Source organism: Pipra filicauda, unplaced genomic scaffold (assembly GCF_003945595.2).
Source record: "Pipra filicauda isolate LSUMZ 115617 unplaced genomic scaffold, ASM394559v2 scaffold536_size338551_pilon, whole genome shotgun sequence".
Classification (NCBI taxonomy): Eukaryota; Metazoa; Chordata; class Aves; order Passeriformes; family Pipridae; genus Pipra; species Pipra filicauda.
Window position 1 is genome coordinate 115,496 of NW_024104683.1, and position 27,963 is coordinate 143,458.

At 38.2% G+C, this 27,963-nt stretch overlaps 1 protein-coding gene and 1 long non-coding RNA gene across 5 annotated transcripts; one reads left to right on the forward strand and one right to left on the reverse strand.

The window, feature by feature from the left end:
• Nucleotides 1-2: 2 nt before the first annotated feature.
• On the reverse strand, nt 3-20,080 carry ENO4 (enolase 4). 3 transcript variants are annotated; one of them, XM_027726097.2, is made up of 14 exons: nt 19,921-20,080; nt 18,537-18,665; nt 17,145-17,335; nt 15,369-15,526; nt 13,174-13,343; nt 12,816-12,947; nt 11,413-11,478; nt 10,627-10,689; nt 8,597-8,764; nt 6,657-6,782; nt 4,242-4,437; nt 3,236-3,303; nt 2,557-2,674; nt 3-222 (listed from the first exon to the last, which is right to left on the reverse strand). In XM_027726097.2, the coding sequence occupies exons 1-14, from the start codon at nt 20,053-20,055 to the stop codon at nt 131-133; spliced, it is 1,812 nt and encodes a 603-aa protein (XP_027581898.1). In that variant the 5' UTR covers nt 20,056-20,080; the 3' UTR covers nt 3-130. The 3 variants fall into 3 exon arrangements, with proteins under 3 accessions (XP_027581898.1, XP_039243088.1, XP_039243087.1); XM_039387154.1 differs by lacking the exon at nt 19,921-20,080 and adding an exon at nt 19,368-19,552; XM_039387153.1 differs by lacking the exon at nt 19,921-20,080 and adding an exon at nt 19,072-19,552.
• LOC113990556 lies at nt 19,686-27,963 on the forward strand. Of its 2 annotated transcripts, none has more exons than XR_003541663.2 (5): nt 19,686-20,004; nt 23,054-23,152; nt 24,944-24,991; nt 26,813-26,993; nt 27,304-27,963. It is a non-coding gene; the product is annotated as an uncharacterized LOC113990556 (long non-coding RNA). The 2 variants fall into 2 exon arrangements; XR_005565752.1 differs by lacking the exon at nt 19,686-20,004 and adding an exon at nt 21,811-21,833.

Consider the following 27,963-nt stretch of genomic DNA (forward strand, 5'->3'; position numbering starts at 1 on the left):
TATGAGTTTCTGACTAGAATATTTTTTCTTAGAAATTTATCCTAAAGCTCATGTTGACAGCTGGGGTCAGTGTGCTGTTCTCTGGGAGCTGAGCAGGCAGGCTGTGAACCTGCAAGAGCTGCGGAGGCAACTAATCCTGCTCTGGGGGAGGAAGTTCATCAGAAAGTTGATTTTCTGGCTGTGATTCTTCAGCGAAAGCAACAAATTCAAGTTTTGTTTCACCTGAAACAGAAGAGAAAAAAGAAACTTGTGTTTGGTGTAATCTGGTTTCTTGTTACATTCTCTGGTGTGCACAGATGTTTTTAAGATGCCACATGATGCTTACAGGAGTTTAAACAGGTTTAATAAGTCTGGTCCTTAGAAAGAAAGGAGCACCACTCCTGCACTTTGCTTACAGGATCAGGGCATGGTGCACAGCAGCCTGAGCTGGGATATTTATTGCATTCCTTCCTTCATGGATTCCTCACCTTGCCGCCCTATTTTTTGAACATCCATCCTCCTCTGCACTGGTGCTCGTGCCAAAGTTCCCCCCAGCTCACTCTGCCCTTCTCTACCCCAGCCTTTAACAATCTTATGTAAGCCCATGTCCCGATGCTGACCCCGTGACTACAGTTCACAGTCACTGCCGCTAACCGCTGTTTTCCCAGTTCTGTTCTGCTTCCGAACCTCACCGCCCCACTCGCTGTTCGGCCACAGGCACAATGACCCCCCTCCCTCTGTGCGACTGCAGGGAAGGGAAGGCAGGTCTGTGATCCAGCAGCTCGCACACCCATCCAGGTGAGGGTGGTGGCTCATCATCGCTGAGCTCTGCACACCCATCCAGGTGAGGGTGGTGGCTCATCATCGCTGAGCTCTGCACACCCATCCAGGTGAGGGTGGTGGCCCATCATCGCTGAGCTCTGCACACCCATCCAGGTGTGAGGGTGGTGGCCCATCATCGCTGAGCTCTGCACACCCATCCAGGTGTGAGGGTGGTGGCCCATCATCGCTGAGCTCTGCACACCCATCCAGGTGTGAGGGTGGTGGCCCATCATCGCTGAGCTCTGCACACCCATCCAGGTGTGAGGGTGGTGGCCCATCATCGCTGAGCTCTGCACACCCATCCAGGTGAGGGTGGTGGCCCATCATGGCTGAGCTCTGCACACCCCCGGGACTGCAGGGCAGGGAAGGCAGCGGGAGAGCTGCAGTGGGTGCTCCAGGGCACTGCAGCCTCCCCGCACTCCCGAGGGACTCCCGGCGGGTCGGTGTGACCTCTCAGGACGAGCCCTGGGAGCTGTCCCGCACACTCTGCAGCGTTCCCGGCCCGCAGCCCCGCCAAAGGAGAGCTCGGGGGGCGGCTCAAACGCGCTACCGCACCACTACCCTGCTGGGGATTTACCTACCGGGTTTTGGTTCTGCCAAACCATTAACGCTGTTGGGGATTGTTGCTATTTTAATTCATGAGCTATAGGTCTAAATATTTGTCAGACTCGAGCTCCTTTGCTTAGACTATACCACTTGACAACAGTAGGGAATATATTAATATTGCTGAGGCAGTTAAAATTCATAGTTCTGTACTTAGAAAAGTGCATTCTGTGCAAATACTTCCTTAGCAAAAAAAAAAATTCCTGTCTATGTTTCTATTTTTCACAATGATTATTTATGAGCAAGGGAGAGATTTCAAAAACCTCAAAATATTTTCAATTAAAAACTTTCAACTGAAACCTTTGTTCTGTAGTGTGCATGTCAAGTGCTGCTACCCTTTGTATAGAGCACTGAAAATTACTAGAAGCAGGAGAGTAAAATGACTTCGTTCTCCTTCATGTTTCTTTTTCTTGGGCTTAATAAAATTCTTGCAAACCCTATCCTTCCTTTCTTCCTCTCCTTGTGTCTCTGCCTCCCCTTCAGACTGCATTTCTTTATTCTAGCTTGATTGATACCTGAGCAAGTGAGAAGTGGCTCTAATGAACTGTTAAGCATTTAACAGTGCCGTGGTACAGTGTAAAAAGAAGATGCAGACCCTGAAATGCAGGCAGGCAGATGCATACAAGTGGCTAAGGCTGAATGTGCATCGTCAACTTCGGGTTTTTTGGGGTTTTATTTAGGGCTTACCCATGCAATTGTAGTTTTCCAAACACGTTTTGCTGGAAATGTAACATACAAAAGAGAGTTGTGAAACGAAGTTTTGTTAGCAATATATGTTTAGGGGCTTGAGGGAGGTGGGGTATTTGGCCTAAAATTCCATTTTGGCAGCTTTTCTACATGTTATATGCATGGGTTTTGTTTTGTTCCTTTTGCACTGTGGGCTTCAAGATTTCAACCAATTAATTCTGCAAAAAAAGCCTAATGTAGGCTACTCCTCAAGAAGGGGTCTATTTTAACATTCAGTAAACAGATAATCCATTAGGACAACAATATACATTGTGGCAAGTGCTATCCTAGGTTTTTTTTGTCAGCCCTTATTTATAGGCTTTTGATTTCACTTCCCTCCTGTGGTGCAGTTTCAATCATTCTCCCTCCAATCTTTGTTCCCGTATTCATTGCAGGCTGAAAACAAAGTAAGAAAGAAGCTCATACGTAGATTTCTATTCTTGGCCAGTTCTTCCTCTATAGCCAGAAGGCGGTTGTATTTGGTCACCCTTTCTCCGCGGGAAAGACCTCCCAACTTGATAAACCTGGCACCCAGTCCAACGGCCTGAAATGAGAAAGTGTGCATTTTAAAACCCCACAGTTTGGGAAGTGAAGTCATTTTTTAATTATTAAACATGGTATCCTACTTCTAATTTAACACCCTCATCTTTCTACAGAGAAAAACCCCGCAATAAGTAGAAATAAAATCTCTTAATTAAAGATTTGCCGGGTGCAAACAATAATTTTCACTGGCATATGAAATGAAATTTTATTTGCAAATGTAGCTTTAGTACAAAAAGACTAAATATAATAGTGTTAAGAATTTTTGCTAAAAATATTATTACTACACAGGAATGTTTTAAGTAACTCACAATTTTTTATTAACTAATGCAACCAAACAGATCATACACACTCTTGAATATACTCCCCGTCTTGGCAAATTTCCTGCGCGTTCTCTTTAAACTCAATAACTCTCTGTGAGGAAAAAACCCAACTCTCTAGAAAAAGCCCATTTTGTAAAACATTGTTTCTTTCTGAAGCACAAAAAGGCTTTCTCCTTAAAAAATTGTACATGTTAAAAGCAGTATTTTGGCAATTCTGCAATTGAAGAGCTTTCAATACCTACCAGATCCACGAGGCTGTCATCAGAAGATTCTCCATCTGGGCTTCCTAATATGGTAATATGTCTCTGACCTATATATAACGGGAGCGAAAACTTCCATTAGCGTATATTTTATATATTCAGCACAGAAACTGTTTGGACTTCTCATTCATTTTTTACCCTTGGGTTATCTTAGCTTAAATACAGGCAGGAGTAAACCAGTGAAACCCATTTCATAAAAATGTAAGCGATATAAGTTTGCTCCATTAACATTGTGCTTTATTTTCAGCATGGAGAAGGGAATATCCTCTCCTAGTTTCTGTCTCACCGATCTGTCTGATCAGGCTAGAAGGCTGTTCTATTTATTTTAAATGTACTCCTCAACATAGTAATGATTTTTCTTCACTGTAAAAAAGAATTTACAATCCTGACTGAATGAAATCTTTTAGTTGCTATTTACTCTCTTTGATATAGTGATTCCGGGTGTTTTTAAGGAATAAGGAAAGAGCTTAGATGTATTAAATTTGTTCATCTATCCCTTGGGTATAAAAATGAGTAAAGAAAAAGTGATACAAATTAAAATCTTACATAGGAAACTGCACAAGTTCTTAGTACTGTTACCATGAAGGCTCAATAATTTGTAGTCAGTAATCTGCATAAACCACAATTTTAAACATTTTGGACTTGTTTGGATTTTTTAATTAAAAATACTAGTAATAGTCAAAATTCAGATTAATTGACCACATCTTTTTTATTTTCTTTAATTCTGATATCTAACTGTGTAAAACTTAGCTGCAGTGTCAAAGGGCACCCACATTCAGAATATCCACAATGTATTAACTGACTATAGTTGAAGCCTTGAATGCGGTTTTAAGCCCCTGGACAGACATCTGTGAATCAAAACATGAATTTCAGTTTCTTCTGACAAATGCTTTCTAAATTAGAAGTGGCTATAATTAAAAAAAGAAATGTAATCTTTACAGGTGTAGCTTGTAGGGTTTGAAAGGCAGCCTTTCCCCCCTCTACTCACCATCGAGAATTCCAGTAAGTTCTATGAGGTCTGATACCTTGGTTTCGTTAACATATTTCAGGACAACACCACTGCACACTGGTGTGTTTATGGTTTGGTCAGTTTTAAGTTTGGAAATACATGTGGCAGCATCTTCAGCAATCAGGTAACATTTGGAACCAAGGGCACAACATATGTTACTCCATTGTTCTCTGTCCTGTATAAAACAAATCAAGTAAATAACTAGAGTTTAAAAAACTAAACTGAATGAAAACTCTCAGGAGGTAAAAATAATTTCAAAAAATTAAATAAATTTGGGTTCAATCCTAAAGATATCCTTCATATAAAAATATTATATTTTATACTATATTTTAAATCTGTCTACCTAAGAAAAACATACCACTGGGATTTTCCCTGGATTTTAAGATTTTGTTAGAAAACATATATGTTAATCTGGAATTAATCAACACTATTTGCATAAAATATAGTTTAAAATATTTCAAATTAAATTAACTCTGGGGGATTGCTATTTTGATTTCCTTCCTGAAATTTATTTAATTTTAATGGACTATGAAATAATTTTCTATTGTTTTATTCAGATGTGTTAATATTTGAAGTGTCATAGTTATTTGAATGTAAAATAATGCAACAGGAGACAGTCATAGACTCAATGACTTGTATCAGGACAGGATGATCAGAGCTGTAAGACTGACACATAGGGAACAGCAGAATACAACGCTCTCTTTCCAGCAAAGCTCCATTTTTTAGGGTCTTTGTTTCTTGATTTTAATGCACTGTCCACATGGTACATGGTACAGGATAAATAAAGGACAGGGATATTTTAAAAATGAGAAAGAAGAAAATTATGATTTGATTGCTTTGTGACCACAGAATGCAAAGTTGAAAATATTATTTTTCTACTTCATAATTCTGCCAGTAGTAATTCTTGGTCTGTGTATCAGACAGACTTTTGTACCCATCTAGTTGCAATCTATATCAGAGTCCATTCCTGCACAGATTTCAAGCCTGTATGTATGTGAAAATGAAGTTTTGGACACCTGAACAAATGTTTAAACTTAAGCACTAAAGTGGTCTCGTGTCTGCCAATGAATTATTGAATTGGTATCAGAGCTAATCATCAAGGACCTACAGATCCATGGCAAACACGTGGCACAGGGAAACTCTGCAGACTTGCTAGGAGGAGGAGAAGCAGAGGAGCAGAGGCATTTTCCTTCATGGTTCTCTGATTCCAACTGTACTGCACCAACTGTAATTCTCCTGCAGACTCTCATACTGCAAATATGTTTCTTCATAAGGTTTCTCAAGGAAGTTTGCAGCCCCAGCAGGAGTGGGGAATAATCTGATGCTTTGGAACATGATAATTCAGAGAGTCAGACTGAAACAACACAGGGAGGCAAGGCTAACTAGAGAAAGGTAAGAGTAAATGCAGATATTTGAAAAATGAACTTTTAACATTCTAGTTAAGCACAGAATCAGATGGATTTTGCAGTTCATCCATTTTAGAGTTATTGAGTCAAGCACTAAACAGATTCACAAAACCAACATCACTTTGCTTCTCCCTTCAATCACAGTCTTTGTGTTTTGGTCATGAAAATGAACAAAATTTTTATTAAGTTTTGCAGCTGCAGAATCTAGGTCTACAACTGTAGGTTCTGCAACAAAGTTTTTATCTTTTTTGCAATACATGACTTAATCTTATGTATAAATTGTAAATATCTAAGGTTATGCAATCTGTCTCTTTCATCCATCCATAACTTGATATCATGCTTAATAGTATTTCATTTTATTGTTGTAGTCGGTTGGCCAGACTAATTAATTCCTCTAACTTTGATCACAGAGGTAATTACATGGTATCTTACTACCACTTTAAAAATTCTGCTAAGCAATGCTGCCAGTGACAGCATTGTCTTTGGTTATAAATTTCCATCAGAAAGAACTGCATCAGTATTTTTTTTTTGGTGATTCTAAGGAATATACAACCACATCCAAACTTTTGCTTCTCTAATTTAATATAATAAAATATTATATTACAGTTGAATTTTATAGTTTTATAATCTCAATTGTTTGCATAAAAAGGAAAACATAATCCAAATAATAGTGGTTTAACAAGTAGAATCACACAAAAAAGCAATTTTTTATAATTTTTTAAAATATTTCTACTGACTGTATTCTGTTCAGGTCAGGATTATTTTGCATCGAGAATTAAGTCAAAAGTATAGAAGAATGTAGAGTTATTGTCAATAAAAGACATGCAAATGAATTGTTAGATGCATTTTTATAGTGATATTTTGTGCTTAAAGACTCAAGAAACCAAAAGCCTTGTATTCTGCATATTTTGCAAAAATGAGAAAAGATCAGTGATGTGCCACTGAACAGTATTACCAGTTTTTCACAGGCTGCACTGTGGTATCTTACCTCTTTTCTTAAGGGATCTATTAATGCAATAATAAAAGGAAATTTATCAATCAGTTCTCCATACATAGCAACCATTTCATCAGGGCTTTTAAAAGTTCCAGTCAGTATTTCATATTTTCCTTTGTCCTAGAAAGTAAAGTAAAAAGCATAAAAGATAAGGAAGGTAAGAGCTTAAAAACCAGAGTACTAATGTAAGCATACACATCTTGTGTATGCTTACATTTATTAAGATATGTGTGTTCTTCAGTCAGGAGGCATTTACTCCTCTGCTTCACTCTGTGTCTAAGTTGTTAGCACATTGTTATAGAAAACTGCTTAAAATGACAGTGGGTTCCAGTGGGCTCATGCCAAAGTCTCTGAACGATGTCACTGCCAAAACCAGAGGGACCTTTTTCAGCATTGTGTAGGCAACACTGCCAGTTTTACACTACAATATCATAAAGCCAGCAATATTTGACTTTTTCACTGAATCTCGCTTGCAAAAAATCTCATTTTTCACTTGCAAAAAAGGTCTTTTTTTTTTTTTTTGTCCTTATTTTCATAAAGAAAATATTGTTGGGGAAATGAGTTCACCCTCAGTGCTCAAAACCAAGATACTGCCTTTCCTTGTCTCTTTCCCCTTTCAAAAAAAAAAGACAAGTTTAAAACCAGTCTCATCATTCTGGGAATCACAAACTGCAGCCTAGGAGGAGTATTAAAGGCAAACTGTCAAACTGTGCCACGATACCCACTGCTTTAGTGACTTTAACAGTTCAGTAACAGAAAGTTACAGAATTACTGATAATTCAAGGGTAAAGATTTTGTACACTGTTATAAGCTACAGACATCACAGTCAGGAGAGCAACTGCTTTCAAGAAAGATATTGGCTATGGAATCTTTGGCACTATAGAACACCCAAATACACAAAATCTCATAAGCTATTAAATGGAATAGGAAGTTTCTTTTTTTTCTGCTTAGAAAAAAAAAACCTGATTGATCTTGGAACAAGGGGCAAGAACTGTAAGACTTCATCTGGAGATAAATAAATTGTGTCAAAAATATTAAAAAATGAAAAATTAAAAAATGAATGTTGAGGCACAACGAGATGAACATTAATGTGTGTACAAACTTACCATAGAAAAAATAAATGGATATGTCAGGGTAGTTTGAAGAAAACAACAGATGTAGTGTAATATAATGGAAAAATGAGCATCTAGTGGTGTTAAGGAATTACAGAAGTATAGTTGTGTAAATAATTTCTTGTTCTTCATCTTTAAAATAAAGGTCGATAGAATATAATTATTTAATTTATACCTCGTGGTGAAATTAAAAAAAAAAAACAACCAAGCAACCAAACCAGGATTTGCTGCTTTATACTTTAATTCCAAATTGGCTGAGGTGTAATGTGAAATGAAGCTGGTTTGTTAGACAGAGCATGCAGGAGGTGTTTACCCATTAAAGCAGTTTGCTATATTTGATACAAAGTGATCTGAAAAATTGTGTTAAATAAATAGAGAAAAGGAATAAACCTGGCTGATACAGGCAGGCTTATACCATTTGAATGATTCAAGTGAAGCCATGGAGGTACCAGAGACTCCTGTAGAAGGACATGAGCTGTAAGAGGGGTCTGCCTTGGCCCAGTGAGCCTTATTCTCACAAAGTACCACCAGGATGTTGGTACTGGGAAGGAGGAACACACATGTTCTCACTGCTCCTGCTGTGTCAGGCTGCATGTCCCATCCCCTTGCACTCCCAATCCAACGACATATCTGCCACACTTGTAGGACTGATTCAACCATCATTTATAAATGCAGAGGTAATTCTTTTCATTTGCTTGATTGCTACCTTAAAAATGGAGCTAGAAGCTTCTAGGTGAGTTTGCAATGCAATAATAAATAACGTTAACAAACAGCTATGTTCCTTTTGAAACCCAAGAAAATAGATATTGAGAAATAACTTACATAATCCATTAATTCATGAGCAGCACAATTTATTGCTAAGTACACATCTGTTCCTAGCTCCAGACCTATGTTCCTGCAAGCTGTTTGCATAACGAGTAGCAGTTGTTCTACATCATCATATCCTGTTGTTAGGCAACCTAAGTGTGATATTCTTTTTAAGAACTGTGGCTGAAAACAAAACAAAAAAGAATCACTTCATTTACAAACATATATATAATATATATGCTCACTATCATTTCAGTCTGCATTTAATCTTCAAATTATAAATCTCAAAAATTGCATTGGCAGCCATAAGGACAATTCTCTAGGAAAGAGGGATAATCAGTTGCTAATGAGTAGAGAGCTAACAGTCCTTGGAAACGTGTCTCATCATGTAGTTCTTCGTCCTGTATGTCCAGTACTGGTTTACAAGAAGATTTTAAAGGCACTCTTAACAACTACTGAATTGTCACAAGGAACAAACTTGAGAGAGGGGAAATACCTCTAGCCCAGCTACATGCAGTTATACTTCAGGGACAGTATTCCTGGAAATGTGTCACAAGCCGAGTTGTATTGAGCAAATATTTCACATGTTCTTCTGTTGTCAGGGGTTTTTGTAGGTTTTTAAAACACTGATTTTTAACTTTAAAGTCTGTGAATTCTGGATTATAAAGAATGACATTAAGCTGCCTAGAAAGCAGCAGGATATAATCCTGGGTTAGACTGGAGAGATCAACTGGAAGGCATCAGTTTTGACAAGAGCTAGAGAATTAACTACAGACAGAACAGGTACTTAGCTATAGAGGACATATGAATGTTTCTTCACATAAAAATTGGAAAGAAAATGAAGGTCAAATTGTTATGAGATTATTTTGTAGCAACATACAAGACAATCTGACTTGTTGCTTGTGGAGCACAAAGCTGCAGCAACAGACAGCCAGAAAGGCTGCAGGCTTCCTGCAATTAACCTCAGATAGAGGTTGAGTCTGCAGTTCCAGGTGATTTTCAAGGTATCCATACGTTGTGTCTTGTTACATTCCACTAAGAGCATTGTTTCTCTTTATAAAAACATTTTTCTCTAGCATTTACTTCTATAACCTAAATAAGTTCTTGTTCACTGCCTACTTTGTCATTTTTCCTTTTTTTTCTCCCCACAGAAGTTAAAACTAACCTTGCGCTTTTATCAGTTTAAACTTCAGTTTAATTACTACCTCCTTTAGTATTCCTTTGTTGAAATAAATGGATTTTTTTCCAGAGAATCTAATGCATTTTTTCCTTATGTATATCTTATGGAATTATTCTAACTAAGGCCAGCAGCTTAATGATGAAGAATTTTGTGTTGTGTAAGCAAGAATAAAATAGAAAAACTTTTGTTCATCCTTTCTTTTGTATACTCCACAACAGTGACAATTCTCACTTGATAATATTTTAATAATCTCAGATTGGAGAGAAAACCTGCATGGCATTTCCATCCCACAATTTGGAAAACTCATCTGTAAACCACAGGTTTTGAAGTGATAAAAAAAGATCATTTGAGTCATATAAAATAATGTTCTGTGTTCTGTTGTGAGTGTTGCCCTTCAGCTATTGGTTTGTATCTGCCATTATCTGTAACCTCATACTGGAACTGGGAACTGGATGCAGCACAATTAAGAGGGGAGTTATTCTCCCAGGGTTAGGAAACAGCACAATATGCAGGTCTTACAGGTAGTAGTTTTATGGCCTACATAATCAAAAGGGCATGTTTCTCTGCTGGTGCTATGGGCTTGCAAAATGCTCATTTGGATAATTTACCAGGATTTCTATATAAGAAAAATTACCAGACCCCAGAAAAATGTCCCCTATTTCCGCTATTGTTCCACAGGAAGGGAAGGTATAGTCAGAAGGATCTAAATTATTATGTAAGATATGAGCATTTGGAATATTTAGGTCTTGCCTTGACCTTTCCAAAATGGTGATGTAGATTAATGCTTCATTTCTTAAGAATATTTTGGTTCTCTGCTGTTGTTAATACCTTGTTGAAGGCTTAAAATGAAAATCTCATTTCTTACCAGACTTTTCTTCCCTGAATTTTGTGCTCTTCCTTTTTTACCGTCTGCTGGTTGAGGACCAGGCTGTTGAGGGTGAAAGAAGAAAGAAATCAATTCCATGGAAAAATACAAAGATGACAGAAAGACCTCAGGAAAAAAAGGAAAGAAAAAAAAGAAAGATTGACTGAATTTCGGTCTAAAGAGATTACAAATATTTAAGCTAGGAAATAACTCCTATTTAGTCTTAAATACTATCAGCAACTATCCAGTTTTATTTTGTGCTGGTGACTCATTTCAAATGTTTATTTCTACGTGAGCATCAGTCCAACCATCATTTGTTTTTCAAAACATTCTCACCCAGCCCATCAAAAATACAGGGAATCTCAGAAATGAGAATCTAGACTGTACTTGGAGAAACCCAACAACCTTGCTTTCCAAAAAGCATATGCACACACCAAGACTGATATACTGCCACAGTAATAGTACCTTGAATAAAACATGTTGTGTGTGAGAGGCATAGCAAGATCAGAACTATATATATTGTACATTCATTCCAATATGATTCACTTCCAGTATATTTCTTCAGGTAAACAGAAAGTCTTACTATGCTTAGAACAATGTTTTATTCTATATTTTCTAATGTAGTATCACCAAATGGCCAATGTTTTACTCATCTGCCAGAGAAACACATCTTCTGTTCTGTGTCATGACATATAAAAGCTAAGTGTTCCATGTTTATGTTTAAAAAGACAGTAGTAGCAGATCAAATGAAGTATATCACTTTATTAGTACACATTTTTATTATACCATTTTGCCTGGAGACTCCAACAGTCTTGTCATTTCCTTCTGAATATCCAGAACTCTTTCTATGCCCTGAAATTAAACAACAATAATCTTCAAAATAAAGTTATATTATTTCATTTTAGCAGCTTAAATCAGAAAACACTTATTCTAAATACAAATCTTAATATAAAGTCTTAAAAAAAAAAACCACAACTATTACAGACTCCTTAACACAGTCTCTCCACTCACAAAATGCAGCCAAGTGCCCAGCCATAAAGGGTTAGTAGCAGTGGAATGAACAGGAATATTTGATCATGCTGCTGAATGGGACAGCAAGAAAAGCAGTCTCTTCCCCAAATGTAGCCCTTCCCAAATCTAGCAAGTAAACAGCATCCAGGTCTGCATAATATCTGAGAAGTGAGAAGATAATAATCCCTGTTCACAATTGTGACTCTAAGACTTCCTAACTGGAAACTCTGAGAAGATTGAATGCATTTACTTCAGAATATTTCCAGGAAGCACGAAAAAAATCATTTTCTTAATTTTAAACAGTGGGGAACACTCCAGTTAAATGAATCCATTGCTTTTAATGCAAGACTCGTTTTCTTTTTCAGCTGAGTTAGTAAAATTCAGTAAAACTAGTAAAACTTGGTAAATCACAGCTGAGATTTCCTCAAACTGTGCCAGTAAAGGAATACTGAAGGGGGCAGAAGTCAGTCACAGCTGACAACACATCAACACGGGAGGAACAGGCTGTTTTGAACGGCAGCAAACAGCTTGTTACCCTCCCATGAGCGCTAGGAGGCATTCTGGCTTTGAATGGCACAGAATTAGCAACCTTATTAACAGCTCTTGGTGACAATTCGAAAAAGTTAAAGGAAAAGCAAAAGGAAAGAGAATCGAGCTCAGCTATTTGTTCAGGTCACCAGCGTGCAAAGCAGAAATCACAGCCCTAATGAAGCATCTCGTGCCGATATATTCTTTAATACAACACATGGCTAAACAAAAAGAGATGGTTGATCCATCTGTCTCACCCATCCTTCTTGCTCTTTGTACTCCCTTCTATCTTCACAATTTCATTTTAAAGCAACTTATTTCCACACATTTTATGCTCTCCTGTGAATTTGTTGAGTTTTGTTGTTTTGTACGCTATATCAATCAACTGATACATACATTTTTAACTTGAAATATTTCTGGTTTTTGTTTTAAATCTTCATCTTATTGCTTGATTTAATATTATTGGTGTTAGAATTCTGCAAATTTGACAAATTTAGCATTTGTTAAAACTTCGGCCTTGCAAGCAAACAAAAAAATAAAAAATACAGTTTCTAAGGACTATATTGAAAAGACCTATATATTTATTTACACACATAGTTAGTATGGTGTCTGTAGAACACATTTATAAAAAAACAAAAATTAATCAGTACCTGTTTGAGTGACAACTGAACTGGTGGTATAAGCATAACTTCTTTCACTAATTTCAGCTTTGAAGGTGACATTTTTTCACAGTTCAGCAGAGTAACCATTGGGAGTGGTAGAGTCATTTCTTCAGGTGACTCCTGTAATTGGGAGTACCGGGTGAAAATAAAAATGTAAAAATCAAAATAATTCTTATATATTTTAATTATGGCATGAGGTTCAAAGACTGCTACAGGCAATGGTGTTAAGGGTGTATTCTATGAGATAAATTTAATGACACTGTCAGGAGGCACTGCTGGCTTCAGAATTCAACAACAACTATGATAACTGGGATAAAAGAAACAAACTGGCAAAAGCCACATGTACCTGCTCATGTTTCAGCAGTGCAATATGTGAGTACAGCGGGATGTGGCTGATGGTGGCCCCAGCCTTTGCTATGGCAAGGGATGTTCCCCCAATGGCCAAGCTGCCACACAGCACCGGCTCAGCAGGTTCTGCAGGGGGGATGGGTCTCTCTGCCACTGATGACTTCTTTCCTACAAGACAGAGAGTAGCAGCTAAGTATTTTCTTGTTTTTAAACACATGCTTCTGTATCACAGTTATATGAGTAAATACGATATTGTCATTTCAGGGTGTACTCAATGTATTAACAAATAATAACTTTTTTTTTTAAAACTTCATCTTGTCAGTTGTTTTATATGGAATGACCTTACAAGTAAGCAAAGTGTCTGTCCTTGCTCTGGTTTCAAATTTATTTCAATTCTGTTTCTTTTGGAGAACTTTCAGACACTGAAATCTGTATTTTTATTTATCTATGTTTACATCCAATAACATTATATAATTTTTCAGGTTCCTTTCAAAAGCATGCTTTCAGTCTTCTTTATTGTAATCCTTCAATTCTCAGCTTTTGCATAAACAACCTGAAAGACTACATTATAACCTATTGGGAGTATGCATACTTGATTTCTTCTAATGATGACTGTGAACAAAAATTAGGCCTATTTCAGCTGGAATTTCCAAAGAGAAAACAGATCTTTTAAATATTACACATCCATAGTCTTATTACATTTTCATAAGAATTTATTTCCCTTACAGATACAGTAACTTTTTCAAAAAATGCTTAAAACAAAGCACTTCTCACCATCCTCTTTATTGGCTACAGTTCTTACATGAACATGTACAATGAGCACCTACGTGAAGCTGACTCCCAAGTAAACCTGACTATTTCCTTTAGATCCTAACAGGAGTGTCATACAAATTCTGATTTCAATAAAATATAAATACTACAGCATACAACTGACATTTTAGGAGAAAATGTTCTTAGTGGGTCCTTAATTGGATATGCTGACATGACAGTGACTGACAGATTAGAGTATACATCTTTTGCATACTATGCACAGATTCTATACCTTTTACATTGAGGATGAAGAGCTGCACACAGACATCAGAGCAACTCTGACACAGGGCAGAGTTTTTCAGAGACCCTTCACCCTACACTACTTTGTAACTGGCATAAACCACAACATAGATGTTCCTTCTGAAGGAACCTGCTGGAAGTCACCATCTGTTAGTGGTCTCCTGTAACAAGAAGTAGCTTAATAACCATTGGCTCCAAATAGTCAGGCACTGAGTCTAATAATAATATGACAGTCCATGTCATAATTAGTGAAAACAAGTAATATATGTATCAGCAGAAGCTTGACTGAAAGTGTAATATACACCAGGCTAACATGTGGGTGGACCTGACAACTGCAGAAGTTACATTTCAGGTCAAAGATGAACTTACTGTGCACACATCTAACATATGAACTGGGAGGTTTTACTGATAGCATATGATAGTTATAACCCAAGTGGTGATAAATAATAATATGCCAACACTTTCTGCCCTTATAATAAATGGTAACAAGACTTTTTTTTCTGAGTTTAATGCATATATGGAGATAACATATGGTGCTTTCTTCCTTTGGGTTGGTTTTTTTTTTTTGGCCATGTGTTTTTACCTTCTTTTTCTAGTCTCACACCATTTTTTCCTTTAGTAGGATTGTTTTCTTACTTCTTTTTACTCCATACTGCCCATCATTCCCATCTCATCCCCTTCCTTCTTTCTCTTTTGCTTTTCACTGTATTTCCTCCTTTTCTCAGTGTTAGAAGGAAAGTTTCCTTCCTCCCTCTTTCAATTGTTTTCAACTTATCTTAATTCTATTTCTATTTTCTTTTCTTATCTTTTCATTTTTATTCTTCATTTGCATCCTCCTCCATTCCTATTCCTCACTTTGAAGAGTAATAACCTCCTGTCTAAGCCAACTGTAAAACAAAGGCAGAAACTCTGTTCAACCAATGCATGTGAATGATGAGAAAACTGTATTTTTCCCTCCCTCATTTTGCTGCAGAAACTGTTGTGATCAAAAAGGGCAGGAGAGAGTAACCAAACCCTTTTAACATGAGACAGTGTGTCATGTGTTCTGAAGTATCCCATGTCCACAGAATACATCAGAAAGTTATTTAGGACATTTATCAATATCTGTATTGCAGAAAACATTAAAATCAAATAAACAAAAACCTGGTTTTGCTGATTTTTTTTTCCCAGGTGGTGTTGCTGGGGATGGAGTCCGTGGAGGAAGGGCAAGAGTGGCTTCTGCTTTTTCTTCTTCTTCTTCTTCTTCTTCTTCTTGCCTTTGAATTTTCTTTTTTTCTTCTACCTTGTTTGTAAAGTATTCACTGAGGGAAGAGGCATAAAAATTACTGGCTTAAAATATTGTTAGACATGTGACAAGTAGACACACACAATACAAGCTAAAGAACATGCTAGGAAGTGGATTAGGTGCATCTATTTGAGCTTCTGCCATTGGTTCACTACGTGAAGCTGGAGAGGTCAGTACATTTATTATATCATTATTTTTTGGTAGTCATCTGCAGGACTGGTTAAACAAAAAGAACCACAAGTAAGTATCACAAACCTTAACACATGCTTTTTAAATCACACTGGTTTGAAAGTCAGCTCTGAGCAGACAATCTCAGCATGAAAGATGTATTTGCTTTGCGTGGGCAGTAACAGATCCTGGCATAACTTCCTGACATACAACAGCCTGGCCAAGGTTGCTAATCCAAGAGCTCAGTTGTACACTGGTTATCCAACTGGTTGCAAACTAAGAGGTGGCTGAATTTCAATTACGTGCATGAACTGGAAACTTTAGGCAGGGGTCACAGACATCCAAATCAGGTAAACTGAGTATGTAAGATATGTAAAGTAGTGTAAACAATGCATTAAAATCTTATTTACACTCACTTTCCAATTGAGTCCTTATTCCCTTCATCAAGGTTTTCCCAAAGCTAGTCCATGTGGAAGGCAATTAGGTCTGTTCAATACAGTCTGTGTTCAGTGTGGCAGCCCAACCTCTACCCCTTCCACACAGGGTCATTTCCCTCAGGGGTGCAGCTGAAGGGAACATTTCCAACTCCAGAAGAGGATGTGAGGCCATATTACTGCTGCCAGGGTGCAGACAGCCATACTGTTGCCAGGTGGCTTCTTCTAAGTGTACTTTAAAAATACATTCAAATCCATCTGTGATACTTTTACCTTATATATATTTTTTTCTTATAAAAGCCAGACATATTTCTTTGAATGGATAAATATGGCTGTTGTTTTTTACTTTGGGATGCTCTCAAGAAGAAATATTTATATGAAAAATAAACATGGATGTTTATTAAAGAAACTGTATTTCCAAACAAACTAATTACCCTAGTAAGATGTCTTCTGGAGCAGCTTGCTCAGAAAGAAAGCTCCACCAGGACGTGAAAGCTACACACATATACATGTTTTTGTGGATTAGCTCAATGCAGCAGACTCACACCCAGGCCATTTGCACCACTTGCCTTTTGCAGGGCCATAAACAGAAGAAGTGGAGTTGCAGTTTGAAAAAACCTCCCTACTAAATTAAACCGGCACTGAACGAATTTCTTAAATGTTGCCTTTGACTCATGAATGTGTTCAGGTATTTTTTTCTTAGACACCCTTATTTTTGTATCCCATGGATGAAACCTTGTAAAAACCAGCACGATTTTCATATCAAAATTATGAAACAAGCAGACAATAATATAGTGCAATGGATCAGAGACATATGCTACCACCTAAAAATATAAAAAATAATAGTAGAAAACACTAAATATTCTATATGCTTTCCATTAACAATACAAATAATATAAATTACACATATAAATTATATTATATATAAAATTAGATACATAAATAATATCATATAAAATTATATAAATTGTATTTTATATAAATTATTTGTATATTTCAAATGCATTAATTTGCATAATATGCAAGACCTACCCAAGCATCTTATCAACTTGACACTGGTCAGTAGGCTCCAAGTCCCTCAGCATTGTGTTGAGTGACTCATTGACCCATTCCACAGCAGTATTAACAGAGTCATTTCTTTCTTTTTCATCAGCTTCAATTTTTTCAGGTAAAGCATTTTCAGGTATTTGAGAATGGCAAGACATTACAGTGGAACAAATCCTCTGCATAAATAATAATTAAAAAAAAAAAACACCCATGTATAAAGGTTTTAAACACTATTTAATTTCTAACTTTGAAATGTCATTTGAAAGACTAAGAAGTATATGTCCTTACCAACTCTACAAGTACATATCTCCAAATCTACTGCTTGCTCCACTTATCTTTTTTCATCCTGCACCTTCTTTCTAGCCTCTTATACTTTGGTAATCACAGACATTATTCAAGTTTTTTGATCTAAATTATAAGTACGTAGGCAAAAACCTTCTGACAGATCTCTTTATATATATATTATGCTATTAGAATAGAATGGAGTTATTTTAAGGACCATAGTCATTAGGACATCTTTTATTGCAGCTGTTTGTAGCCTACTGTACCATGATTCATCAGCATTCATGCTTAATGCTATCCCTCATGGTCAGTTACTGTTGTCTTAGATAATTTAAGCTCATCTTTCTGTACTGATGAAGAATAAATGATATTAAAAGAATTCACTTAAGGAAGACATCATTTACAAATTTCACAGTTGCCTGCATTAATAGTATTAACTTTATACACTGTGAATACCTGTGAAGCTACATTTAATTCAAGAAAGAAGGGGACCATAGTTTAACTGAGGGAAAGTAGAAATAATTACTCCAAAATAGCTACAGCTGCAAAGACAGTAACTTGAATATTGCAGGATGGGGGAGAGATGTACCACCAATTTTGCATTGCAGGTGCTGGGGGGATATGTTTGACTTAACTATCACCCACATCAACCTATTAGCTTGGTGTAAAAAAAGTGCCTTCACTTATACTGTGCTTTTCACCTGTGCTGTGTTTTTCTGAAAGACTGTCACACAAAGAGAAATATAAGGATATGAAAATTAAAGAAAAAGGTAAAAGGAAAGTGATCTTACAAGGCTAGTATGGGGTGTAAGGAAAAGCTACATGAAGACAGATAAAAACTTAATATACAAAGATGCACTCATATCCCACTCATAAAATATTGTCTAATTCATGGAAAGAAAATTTTCATAGTTGCTTCCACTGTCTAACTTTTCAGGACACCTTTTTTTTCTAAGTTACAATACTCAACTCTTGAGTCACAGGGATTTATATCTCCTCACAAAGATGGAAAATAAAATGTTCCTTGGGATGTGAGAATAGTACCTCTTCCTGACATTGTCCTATTCAAATAAATAAAACAGGAACAGCTCATACCTTCTCATAGTTTTTAACTGTACAGTATATTTCCACTTCTAATGTTGACTGACCAACTCCATCAAGAACTTTTCTTCCAACTAATTTGCATATTACTGGAGCTTTTGAATATTTAGAAAGGTAGTTAGCCTTAAATGAAAGAGAAAGAACTTCATTAAAAGTCAATTTCCAAGTAAAGAGGTTTTTATTCCACAAAATATATTTCAGTCAAATCCACCACTGAACAAATCCATTATGAGTCGCTTCCAACTCAGCATATTCTTTGATTCTATGATTTATATGTTACAGCAAGTTTTGAGCCCTGTGAGAAAGGTGAAAAACGAGACTTCTGGTAGGCAGTTCACTTTCTTCTTCCAACATGGTCTTTAATGGGCCTGATGAACTGTCATAATCCAATATATTTTCACCTCTGTCCATAGGTAATACAATGTTGCTTTAGAAAACTGATTAAGTCGCTACCTGAGGTTTACTACATACTTCCTTACTAGTTTCATTATTTAGTCTGGTATTGGAGAGTCACCAAACCATGACTTACCAAATGGGAAAAACTGGAAACTCTTATAGCTACATAGAAAAGGAACATGTCAACAACCAGGCAGAGCAAGAAAAGGTGTTACCAGTTCTAGTCCCTTCCACTGGCGATAGCAAAACACTAGATGGGAAATAGCACAAGATGGAACGAAATGTTTCAATTCCACTGACACTTTCCCACTAAACAACATAATAGAAACCATTTTTTTCAAGAGTTGCTTGCTATTGTAGCGTTGGCAATTCTTGTATTGCCACTAATTGAGGTTTCATTATGACTACTGTCAACAATATTTGGCCAACCGGGAACAGATGAAATGGGTGTGACTCTCGACACTTCCCTTTCATCAACAGCTGCAGCTGAATAGCACCCAGTCTCTTGTCACTGCTGGCCCAGGAGAGACACCACTGTGCTGAGCAGCGGTTTTATTAGCTATGTCCATTTGTGCCCTCCCACTTTGTTTTCACAGAATCATAGAATTAGCCGGGTTGGAAAGGACCTCTGAGATGACATCAAGTCCAACCCTCGATCCAACGCCGCCGCGGTTACCAGACCACGTGTCGAGAGGCACGCGGTTACCAGACCACGTGTCGGCAAAGGGCCCGGCTGCTGCTTGGCCCGGCGTCAAAGTGCCCCTGACCACAAACACCGAAACACCGCAGTCGGGAGGAACCACTTCCTTATCACAGAGACGTCGAGCTCCTCGCTGCGCCCCTTCCCGGAGGGCAGGGACGGCGGGGACGGGGTCGGGCACTGCGGGCAGCCCCCCACGGACCCCCCGCGCCGCCCTCGCCCTGACGCGGGGCCGGCACAGCCCGCCCGGCCCCCTCCAGGCGCTGCCCCTCCCGGCGCTACCAGCTCCCCGTAGAGATCCCCGGGGCTCAGCGGGAACAGGGCGTTCAGCGCCTCCTCCATGCGCTCCGGCACTCGCTGCCCTCGGTAGTACTCGGCCGCCTCCCGCCGCCGCGCCCGCCGCCCGCCCGCCTCCATGGCGGGGCCGCCGCCGCTGCCGGGCAACGCTCCGGGGAGCGCCGCCCTTCCTTCCCTCCCTCCCTCCCCGCCGCTCCCTCAGGGGCACAGCGGCCTCCCAGGGCGCCGTGCCCGACCCCGCGCCCCGAGGGCTCTGCTCTCGCCCAGCCGCCCGGGAACAACCCCCCGACCCAGCGGGGCCGGGCTTTGTTTCGCCCTGGTCCGCTTTGGTTCCTCCACACCGTGCGGTGCTCGCGCTTCCCTCAGAGCCCGGTCAGGGCCTTCCAAGGATGCCGCGAGCAGGCGCTCCTCGATTTAAAAAGTCACCATGCAACAAAACTGTATAAAATTATCGCCCTGAAAGAGAGACGGAGTATGGTTTGGGAAATGTCTAACGCTGCCAAACGCGTCAGTAACTCGTGCGTTTAAAAGCTCTTTACTTTCAATGAAAAGAAACATTTCCCAGCCTAAATGGTTGTGGGTTTTGTTTTGTTTTGTTTTGTTTTTTTTTTAAGTCTGCAATTTCCTACAAAACTTTCACTTTGTTACATTGTTCATCGGTAATTTTGTTGGAGTAACTGAAAATGGAGATACTTAAAAAGCTGTTAGCTGCACACTTCCCCTGCTCTAAAATCAATATGTGTGGACCTCTGCTCATTGTGTGCTCACTTCTCCAGGTGGGGTGATAATGAAGAAAAATCCCTACAGAATCATTTTCTTCTCCTTTCACATCCTTCAGAAATAGTACAGTACCTCTCCAGAGAGTTAAACCCTCTTTTCCTTGGAAGAAGTTTCTAAACTGACACTTCCCCTTCCTTTGAGGACAGTGGGCAGCAAGTACCTCATTAGATTTTCTTCAGAAGGAGTTAACGTGGTGGGTGGCTGCCCTTTGAGCTCCTAACTGCTAGGAGGGGCTTGTGCAGTCGGAGGGCTGGGTGGCAGCAGTCAAATAGTGCCAGATCCGTGTCACATGCACAGGCTTGCCTCAGAAAGCTCTGGTTTAATTAAATAGTCCTGGAAGAACAGACCTCTAGAGGTGACAGTGCTGTTGTGTGCTGATCACACACTAGGTAATGCAACCCATCACGGGAGCTGTACCTTCTGATACATTTCAAGGGTCTCTAGACCAGTTTCCCACCTTTTGCCTTCTAAAGGGCTCTAAATAAAACACATTGTGAAGGAATATGGCAGTGATAAGATGAAGACTAGGGAAAATGTTGGCCTTCTCTGGAAGGAAACAGCAGAACTGGTTGCCCAGGATATGGAGGAGGCTGAGGTACTTCACAATTTTTTTGCCTCTGTGTTCACTGGCAAGTGCTCAAGCTGCAACACCCAAGTTGCAAAAGGAAAAGTCAGGGACTGAGAGAATGAAGACCGGCCACTGTAAGAGACGTTCAGGAACATCTAAGGAACTTGCAGGTGCACAAGTGCATAGGACGTGGTGAAATGCACCTGTGAGTCCTGAGGGAACCTGTGGACCAAGTAGCTAAGCCACTATCAATCATATTTGAGAAGTCATGCAGGTCAAGGGAGGTGATTCTCCCCCTTAACTCCTTTTTTGTGAGATCCTACCTGGAACACTACATCCAGGTCTGGGGGCCCCACCATGAGAAGGATGTGGGCCTTCTTGAAAGGAGTTCAGAGGAGGGCAATGAAGATGCTCAGAGGGCTGGAGCGCCTCTGCTATGGACACAGGCTGAGAGAGCTGGAGGTTTTTGGCCTGGAGAAAAGAAGACTCCAGGGAAACCTTAGAGCCCCTTCCAGTACCCAAAGGGGGCCCCCACGAGAATGACAGAGAGGTACAAGTGCATGTAGTGATAGGACAAAGGGTAATGGCTTTGAGCTGAAAGAGGGTAGATTTAGATAAGATATTAGGAAAAAATTCTTTACTGTGAGGGTGGTGAGGAACTGGCACGGGTTACCCAGAGAAGCTGTGGATGCTCCCATTCCTGAAAGAAAAGAAACTGGCCAGCTTGGCCTTTAGCAAAGCAATGAGCTGAAGCAGATTGATACTCAGGTTATTTAATAACCCTAAACTCCTGTTTTTTAATAAATTGATTGAAATACTAGTAGGGATTCCCCGAAGTATTTATCATTTTTGGTTCATGATCAGGTGAACGCTACGTGAATTATCTGTATGGCTATGTAATTTCCATTAATTGTAAGAATGTAGAAAGAGGATGGCTTATCCTGTGATCCTCCCTATTACGAAGTAGTTAACTGATTAAGGTTAGGATACTGCAAGCCACTTCATACCATCAGTGAACTCTCTGCAACCCCATTATCTTCATTAGGCTTGTGTGGGTGTAATTAATTGGTGTTTAGTTACCAGTTGTGTTGAATGAAAAGAATTAGTTCTATTTCTCTTAGTTTTATTGGCCCCATGGTGCTAACAGGCTAAAGTGTAATTAAAAACTCTCTAATCAAAGTATATGTAGCAAGAGCCAAGAAACAAACTCAGTGAGGAAAAGCCTGTCATTGGTGTAACTCTGGCCTTTGAAAAATGAAGATGCTTCACTTATATTAACATGTACATTAAAAATGTACAGAAAATGTATAAGATTGCAATCATAACATTCCTAGAGGTGTCCAGTAACACTGTATTTTGATGTCTTCTCAACAGATTTTCCCCCAAGTCTCTTAGATTGCATAGTATTTTGGGCGCACAGATAAATGGGTCTCATGTTTCTTTTGAGAGCAACTGTACATAATTCTTTTTCACCTCTTGCCTTTACTATAACTCTTGCTATGATCAGCTTTTCCTCATTTATGACACTGTACTGTGTGCATTCTTTCTGTCACATGTATCTCCTTTGAGTATATGAATATGTGGTGCTAATCTGGCATGCTCTAAACCCAAGTACAACATGGCATGCTTAAGCGTCGTGTGAAGGATTTGCTTTTTGCTGTTCTAAAATGCTGCTTTAAAAATATAAACTTGACCTTTAAATCATGGTCTCACTGCCATCTCTGTTCTAGGATTTCACAGAAGAGTAATGTGTGCTTATTCCACTGACAGGGTCTTCTTTGAAGTCAACTCTGAGTATGTAAAAACTGCCCATTTCTGATAAAATCAGGATTGTCTTTTTAGCTTGGTGATACAAGTACTCTTGTACAGGTACATTACTGCTTTTGAGGCATTTTAATTTCTTAAATAAAAAAGAAATTTTAATTTTTTTCTTTTTATACCTAAAATGCTTCTGTAGTGTTTCTTTTAATTTTTAATATTTTGGGTTCTATAAAGAATAGACTCCAGTAACAAAACTAAATATGTGTGTAAGAGTAAAAAAAAGATTCTGTCGAATGTGGCTGAACACATTTAGACTGGACTTTGAGTCTAGATAAAAAACTTCTAAGAACTTAAGTAATATATATACTGCATATTTGGAAATTTCTAATAATTATTGAAGTCTTTTTCCCCCCCAGCACTATTATTTTAATTTCCGGAGTACCCATATGAGAGTTCATTTGCCTTGAGTAATCATTCTCTGCTCCAGTGGTTCCTTCAAGTTGAGTGGGTTTTAGTACTAATTTCTTTCTAAAGTTTGAGGATTCTTCCTGTGGGTCTGTTCAGCTCCTGCTGTGCAAGGGTGAGCCTGGCCTTCTCCAAAGGAGCCTGCTGAACTGCAGTGTGAGAGCTCAGAGGCTTTGATTTATCACTCTAAAGGTGATTTGGAACACACACTATTTAAAGACAAGTTTTTGAGCTTGCAGAAGATTGCCCTCAAATTTCTGTGATACAAATAGGTTTTGTGGTGTTTAGATTTTTTTTAATGTAGTGCACATGAATGTTAGGCTTATTCTTGGATATCAGGAGTCTGCTACAAGATTTCATGCATTTTGAAGTAACTGTTATGAGCTTTAAGGCATTATTAAAACCTACCTAGTTCAAGGACCCTGCCATGATGGATTACAGGGATTTTTCTGTGTACATTGTCAATATCATACTCTGAAATGTTAACACACAAGTATATCCAGAGTCTGAATGTTATCAGTCTCTGTGAAATTCGTATGAAATATTTCCTATGACATGAAAATATGTGCTCATACATCAGTTACTGCATATGAGGTATTGACTTGATTTCAAAGAGGATGTAGCAACATGGCCATAATACATTTGCAATTTATACAAACCAGCAATCAAACTTGCAGATGAACAGAGTTAGAAAAGTGGGAACATGTACTTCAGTTTTCTAGTTCTGAGGCTAGATAATTACTAATAAAGCAAAACTTACTTTTACATAAATCAGCGGAGTTTATTCTTGTTTGTCATCACTTTTCATGGTCAGAGTGGCTTTCTCGATGTTCTAGTTTGAACCTGTAGTTCAAACAGCAGACAGAAAATGTATTAGAATGGAACTACTTTTTTCTACCTGTCTGTTGAAAGAAGATAACTTTCTGAAAAGAATGACTTCATACCTTTTCAAAGGTTCTAAGCATTAAAGCACCTTTTTTTTCTTTTTTTTGTAAAAAAATCTGTTCACTCTCACTAGAAAGAATTTTGCTGAAGGGGTTTTCTTTAATGCAAATTTTTTTAGCTTCACCCCTCAGGCTTTGCATCTTCTTCTTTCCTTTTATATTGGACTAGAAACCTAAATTTGCTCAAGTATTTGAGAGCAATACTTCCAGTTCCAAATACAGAAGCTTTCGGAGTGTTTGGAAGCACTCTGTAGGTTATGTTACTGCTTAGCAGAGCAAAGGCTTACACAACGAGAAGTGAATCCTGACTAGTGCAGATGGACTCGTGATCTGGAGGGTACTTGGAAAATAAAGTTTGAAATCTGAGTTAGCTACAAGTATGTAATAGTTGACATGAATGTCCCAAGGAGTGAGAAATAGTGTTAACTGAGTTCTCAAGTCCTGTAACTTGTGGGCAGATTTTAACAGAAGCCTTTATATTTCTTTCTAGGAAAAGTGAAGCTGATAGCAGAGGGGTTTAAGGAGTCCAAATAAAAAGGTAATTTTTGCTTTACTTTACTATAGAAAATTGGGTCATTCCTGTATCCTCTAGGTTGGTTTTTTTGGTTGGTTGGTTGGTTTTTTTGCTTAAACATATTTTTTCGGAACAAACTGAGTATGGAAGAAGAGTGGCATTTTTTTCCCCATGGTATATCTCCTGATTTTTACAACCTTAATCGCTTGGGGCATGTCTTGAACTTTTAACCTTCTTTCCCCAGCACTGATGCAGTGAATAATGGACTCTCCTGCTTGACACATAACTAGATTGCAGTTCAAAGTGGATGTCACAAACACTATTGCACCATCTGGAGCAGAAGCTTGACTATCATTTCGTGATAAACCCATAAGATCATATGAATTTATAACTGACTTCATTTTTTCCATTCCACTAATTTAGGTTTCTTTAATTCAAAAATATGTTGGGTTTTTTTTTTTTTCAAAAAGCCTTCTGTTGTGGTATTTTTTGTACAACATCCCAAGAATTTTCAAATCTTGTATGAAAGTTATAGGACATTTATAACCACTTTGACTCTTTTTCTCTTATAAACAAGATTTAAACAGTTCCCCTGAGGCTAGGGAAACAATGTGTGAGCTCTGGAGATAAAATTTGTTTTCCCCTATTTCCATTGTTATCTTTAATTATTTCATTCAGTTCAAGACTCAGTTAATTAAAAAAAAAAAAAAGGAAAAGGAAATATTGCTTGTATATCTTAAAAAATATTCACATTTTTGAAGGTAGGTGTGATTGTAAGCTGAAAATCTTTTCAGAGTCTTAGTTCTGAAGACTACAGTTCCATGTAAGACACTCAGCCATATGTTTGAATAACATCCAGCTGATGCAATGAAATATACCTTATTTTGTTGGAAAAGAATCTATTGACTGATATTACTGCTTGGGGGTGTATTCATCCATGAAATACAGTTTTTATAAATTTTGTGTACTGATAGAATTGTATTAAAAGCTAGTTGTGAGGTTTGTCTCAAAGCAGCAGATTTTGAGTGAGCTTGAGCACCTTTGACTTTCACTGGAAGTCAATGAGACTTGTAAATCCATAGCTATTTTGACAGAATGGCTTGAAATTAAAGAGTTCTGTGACCATGAGGTCAGTCTGGTGAGTTTGTAGTTTTTTGGAAAAGATGTGACTGTTGGAGAAATAACCAGGCATGGCACATTTGCACAGAGGGGATTAATTCAGATTTCAAATTAGTTTCAGACTTATTTTCTAAAATTAAGCAGTGGCTGATACAAACATAAGAGACAGAGAATGCTTCTAATACAACCCCCCCCTTCATTATCTTCTTCAAATATTGATAAATGTACAAGATTCAGATACATATGAGCAAATGTAGAAATATTCTATTTCTGAATGTGATGGGTTTGGAAAATAGTTTTGGTTCTACAAAAGAATTGAAAACTATACAAAATAAATAAGGTAATTAATATGATGACTAGTAGAAGAAAATGCTGTTTAATATTAACACAGTATTTCAGATAGAGCACAAGTGTACAGCTCTCAAATGAATTTTCACAAAATTGTTCTTTCCTTCTTGAAGCAATACTATGATGTAAATTACAGAAATTTAGGTTGCAAGAGTGCCCTCGAGATCACCTCCTCCATCTCACCTGCTCAAGCACAGTCCATTCCAGCAGGTTGCCCAGGACCATTCAGGTTTTGAATATCTCCTAAGAGGGAGACTCCATAACCTGTCTGGGCCACCTGCTCCAGTGTTTGACCACACTCACAGCAAAAGTTGTATTTTTATCTTACACTGAATGTACTAGTTTTACATTTGTGCCCATCGCTTCTCGTTTTGCCAGTGGGAACTACTGAGAGGAGTCTGGCTTCCTCCTCTTCATTCCCTCCCATCAAGTATTTATACACATTGATGACTGCTCCCTGAGCCTTCTCTCTTCTGGACCGAAGAGTTCCAGCTGTCTCAACTTCTCCTATTATGAAAGACACTCCAGTCCTTTAGTCACCTGCACAGGACTCACTCCAGTAAGTCCATCTCTTTCTTGCATTAATTGCACTGATGGAATTGCATAACTCTGTTTGGTTGTGGTGGATTGATAAGATGTATTTCATTATTTTAGAGTAAGAAAAGTTATGGGTCAATGGAGCATAACTGGAATTGTGTTTAAGAATAGACTTCAGTGTCAGATTCTCAGTTTCTCTCAGGATTTGTATATTTGTTAGAAAACATGCATGTTGTCTCCTGGAAACATTGCCTACTCACTGGATGTTGTGCTGAGAGGAGTGTACCTTTATACAGAACTGCTGCTTTCTAATCTCCATTTCTTACATATAGATAATGAAAGCAACATAAAGGGAGGAAGTGATAAAAAGAGTTTTTTGGCAGAAAACCCTCTAGAACAGGAAGAAGATAATGTTCTGTGAAATGTACCTTAAGCAATGAGAAGGACAGTGTGTAACTCATCAACCAGGCTTCAACCAGCAAGCAATCACTACAGCTATTGTGTCCAATTGTCCATCATAAAAATCACCATTTTCTTCAGAGAAGGAGGAGGATGTATTTTTTGTCAACTGCTGATGTTTAGTGATTAAGCCAAAAGTAGTACCAAATGCACACAATTGTATTTGTCAGAGTGTAAAGTAAAGGTAAAAAAACCTTTATGTTTTCTGACTGTGCCAGTATATTCATTCTCAGTTACCTGCTTCCTGCATGGGGAGGGAAGCAGTCCATCATACACAAAATAGAACATTCTGGTAGCGCGAACTGTGTATAAATAATTAACACAATGAAATTATTTTGAGACGTGCTTGCTATTGCTCTATTTTAAAGGTTAAAGGGCATCCTAGCACTTACAAGCTTAAATCCACAAAAGACTATTGGATCCTCTACTCTTCACCTCCTGTGTATATCAAGCACATGATATATGAGTTGAAAGGCTTTTAGGCTTTAATTTGAGATGGATTACTGCCTGCTTGCAGCAAAGTATCTTAATAA

Coding starts and splice junctions, on each gene's coding strand:
- ENO4 (XM_027726097.2), bottom strand. CDS start 20,055: ATGGAGGCGGGCGGGCGGCGGGCGCGGCGGCGGGAGGCGGCCGAGTAC. Junction 10,690..11,412: donor TGGAGTCTCCAGGCAAAATG/GTATAATAAAAA, acceptor CACCCTCAACAG/CCTGGTCCTCAACCAGCAGA. Junction 8,765..10,626: donor ATTCAGGGAAGAAAAGTCTG/GTAAGAAATGAG, acceptor TTTTGTTTTCAG/CCACAGTTCTTAAAAAGAAT.